Source organism: Sipha flava, unplaced genomic scaffold (assembly GCF_003268045.1).
Source record: "Sipha flava isolate LNK unplaced genomic scaffold, YSA_version1 567_pilon_pilon, whole genome shotgun sequence".
NCBI lineage: Eukaryota > Metazoa > Arthropoda > Insecta > Hemiptera > Aphididae > Sipha > Sipha flava.
This window is the reverse complement of record NW_020273548.1, coordinates 12,712-16,145: the sequence shown is the minus strand read 5'-3', so window position 1 is coordinate 16,145 and position 3,434 is coordinate 12,712. Positions and strand designations below refer to the sequence as shown.

At 36.5% G+C, this 3,434-nt stretch overlaps 1 protein-coding gene across 1 annotated transcript; it reads left to right on the top strand.

The window, feature by feature from the left end:
• Positions 1–713: 713 nt before the first annotated feature.
• On the top strand, positions 714–1,493 carry LOC112691137. Its single transcript, XM_025565292.1, has one exon. The coding sequence runs from the start codon at positions 714–716 to the stop codon at positions 1,491–1,493; it is 780 nt and encodes a 259-aa protein (XP_025421077.1).
• The last annotated feature ends 1,941 nt before the right edge of the window (positions 1,494–3,434 follow it).

The following is a 3,434-nucleotide window of genomic DNA, read 5'->3' as shown; positions in this document are numbered from 1 at the left end:
CTTTACCTTCTGACTGCATCTTTGGTATCGAAGATGTCGAGAACGGGTTAGCTGCACTAAAAAATGTACACTCCGTTGGCCCTGATGGTCTATCTGGGACCTTTTTGTATAACATCAGATCTGTCCTCTGTTTTCCTTTATGGTTACTCTTCAGGCGTTCAATGGATGATGGAATTTTTCCATCAATGCTTAAAATCAGCTCAGTCACCCCTGTGTTCAAATCTGGTGACAAATCTAACGTCACGAATTATCGACCCATCTCGATTCTAAGTCATATTGCCAAGCTTTTCGAACACCTAGTACTGCAATCCATTCAGCCCTCGGTTGACTCTGTACTAGTCGACGAACAATATGGTTTCCGACCTGGACGTTCTTCCACTTCGAAACTAATTGTGTTTAATAATTTTGTCCTTGAGGCATTTGAAAATCGCTCTCAGGTAGACGTGGTTTTTACTGATTTTGTGAAAGCATTTGACCGTGTCGACCACGCTATCCTAATTGACATCCTCTATAAGTCCGGTTTTGGCGAACCTATTTTGTCCTGGTTTAAATCATACCTGTCCGATCGTGTCCAGTGGGTTAAAATGCTTGGATAAAAATCTGCTGTCGTTCCTGTTCCATCTGGTGTTCCCCAAGGTGATCACTTGTCTCCCCTGCTTTTTTCGTTATTTATAAATGGAATTACGAAGGCTGTTCCTAATTGTAGATTCCTTATGTTCGCTGACGACCTGAAACTTTTCCGAAAAATCGAATCTGAAGCTGACTGTCTCGCCCTTCAGAATGAGTTAGATTCCATTAGCTTATGGTTTAGCACTCTTGGCCTCCAATTTAATACTAATAAATGCAAAGCTATGTCCTTCACCAGGCGCCGGTTGGCAATCGATTATTCTTACACTATCAATGGTTCAGTGATTGATAGAGTTACAAGCAATAGCGATTTGGGCGTTCTTTTCACTGCCGACCTGAACTTCCGCCCTCACATTGACTCCATCTGCTGCCGAGCCCTCAAATCGCTTGGCTTCGTAATGCGCACCATGAATGAGTTCAAGCTGTCTGGATCTCTCAAGACTGTCTACTGCTCTTTAGTCCGAAGCATGCTAGAGTATGCGTCTGTGCTCTGGGACCCATTTGTGGTAATTGATTCTTGCCACTTAGAGCGAGTACAAAGGCGTTTTCTGTCTTCTGCAGCTTACATGCTAAAAATTGTCCATCCTCCTCATGACTATACTCCAGTATTGCGCGCACTTAGCCTTACATCTTTAGCAGATAGGCGCTTTAAAGCTAATCTGGTCTTTTTAAAAAAGTTAATCGATGGTTCCATAAATGCCCCTTCACTGCTCGTCCAAGTAAACTTTAAAGTTCCACATCGGGCCACAAGGTCTCGAGTTCCTTTTACTGTACCTCTCCACTGTACCAATTACGGTAAAAACAAACCAATTGACCGCATGATGCGGTTGGCTAACGAGGACCCCTCCTTTCTCAGTTTACCTTAAATTTTGTTATTTTTGTACATTTATTGTATGTTATTTTACTTGTGTCCTAATTATTTTATTTTATATTTACTGTACCTGTAATTCTGCTGTATTTTTAGGCCATCGCCCCTTGTTTATGTTAGCTATCTTATTTTACTGAATTATTATTGTGTACTGTACTAAATAAGGAACTTTTATTCCGTCAATTAATTAATAAATAAATAAATAAATATTAAAAAATGTGAACTTCTTGGTTCACTAATAGCACATATTTCGTTAATAATTTTTAACGTATTCATATTATATTATAGTATCACCTATATCAGTGTTCAGTGGCGTACATTCGATCTTGCTCTGGGGAGGGTTTAACAAAAATAATCATTATCTTTTTGTTTTTCGTTGTACAGATAAATAAGATAAAAACTGCTATAAACAGTTATTATTTTATACAACTATTTTACCAATTTACAATTTACTTTTACATTAGAGTAAATTAATAGCTATTGGAAAATAAAAGCGGCATAGTTAATAAAACTTTTCAAACACCTATCAATATAATTATTTAATTATCATAATATTTGTATAGTTGTATATTTTAAGTTCAAAGCGTAATAATGAAACTACGAATATATTACACGTCATCAATAATAAAACAATTTTCTTTTTTTTCTTTTTTTTTTTGGCCCTGGGGGGGGGGTTTGAACCCGGAAACCCTCCCCGTATGTACGCCACTGTCAGTGTTTCTTAACCTTTTTGATATCACGGAACACCAGGCAATAATTTTTTTTTTTCATGCGGAACCCCTCTTAAAATATCTTTAAAAAAGAAGGGTACACAAAACATGGCGATAAGCGGTAACATTTGCAATGCACTAAACTATAGTGATTAAAATACTAAATACAGCAAAATACAATTAAATTATTTATTTAGAATTTAGATTTTAGATTATATTGAGAAGTAACATTATATATTTTGATTAGATTAAATTTATATTAATGGGATGGTTGCGCTTGAATATGACTGCATATGTTATTAATATCTGGAGTAAGGTTTGTTAATGAAAGTCTTAGTGTCGGCGTCACATTCAATTTATTTCGATATTTAGTCTTGGTTGCAGTGACTGCTGAGAATCCACTTTCACATAAGTATGTTGAAGGAAAAGGAAGTAGGATTCCCAACGCCTTTTCACTTAATATTTTCACTTAATTCGCTGTGAACTTCTATCCAAAATTTATCTAGAGATGAATTGTTTTTTTAAGTTTTTCAACGTGACGTCCGAGGAAAGATCTGCCAACATATCCTCTTCATTCGTAGATAGAGTATTTGTTGAGCTATTGGCACTGAATGGATCCAAAATCCATAAGAAACCATCTCTTGGGTCTTGATTTGAAGGGAAATACTCTTCAAATTTAAGAGACAACATATTCAAATGATTAACAATAATCAGTTTAAGATGAGTAATACTGTAATCTTCATTATTCTCGTTCACCCCACTCATGAACTCCATTAAGGTGCTGAACATTTCAAAAAAGTTGTTTTCAATTCTTGTGATCCACAGCTTAAATTTTTTTTTTTTGCCCTTCTATTTTACTGTAACTGTGAAACATGGTTTTCTGTGTTCCTTGAAGAGACAGGTTTAGCTCATTCAAAAGTTGAAATATGCCTGCAAGATAACATAATTTCATATTCCAATCTATGTCTTTGAAGTACGGAACCAGGTTACAATTTTTGCTTGATAAAAATATTATTATTTCTTCTCTAAATTGTCGGGGGTCGTCTCTGTACGGTCCGACGTTGTAGTTGAGGTGCTGATGTAAGGTCACAGAAATGCGCAAAATGAAGGAGAAAAGAGAAGAAAAAAAAACAGCGATGTCAATGGTACTGGCCGGCGGCCGTTTATTGCTCGCACAAACACGAAAAAGAACTTGCGAACTGTTGACGGCGCGAGAAAACACGACGACA

What these genes read in the sequence shown, in the direction of transcription:
- LOC112691137 (XM_025565292.1), top strand. Translation starts at nt 714, where the DNA reads ATGTTCGCTGACGACCTGAAACTTTTCCGAAAAATCGAATCTGAAGCT.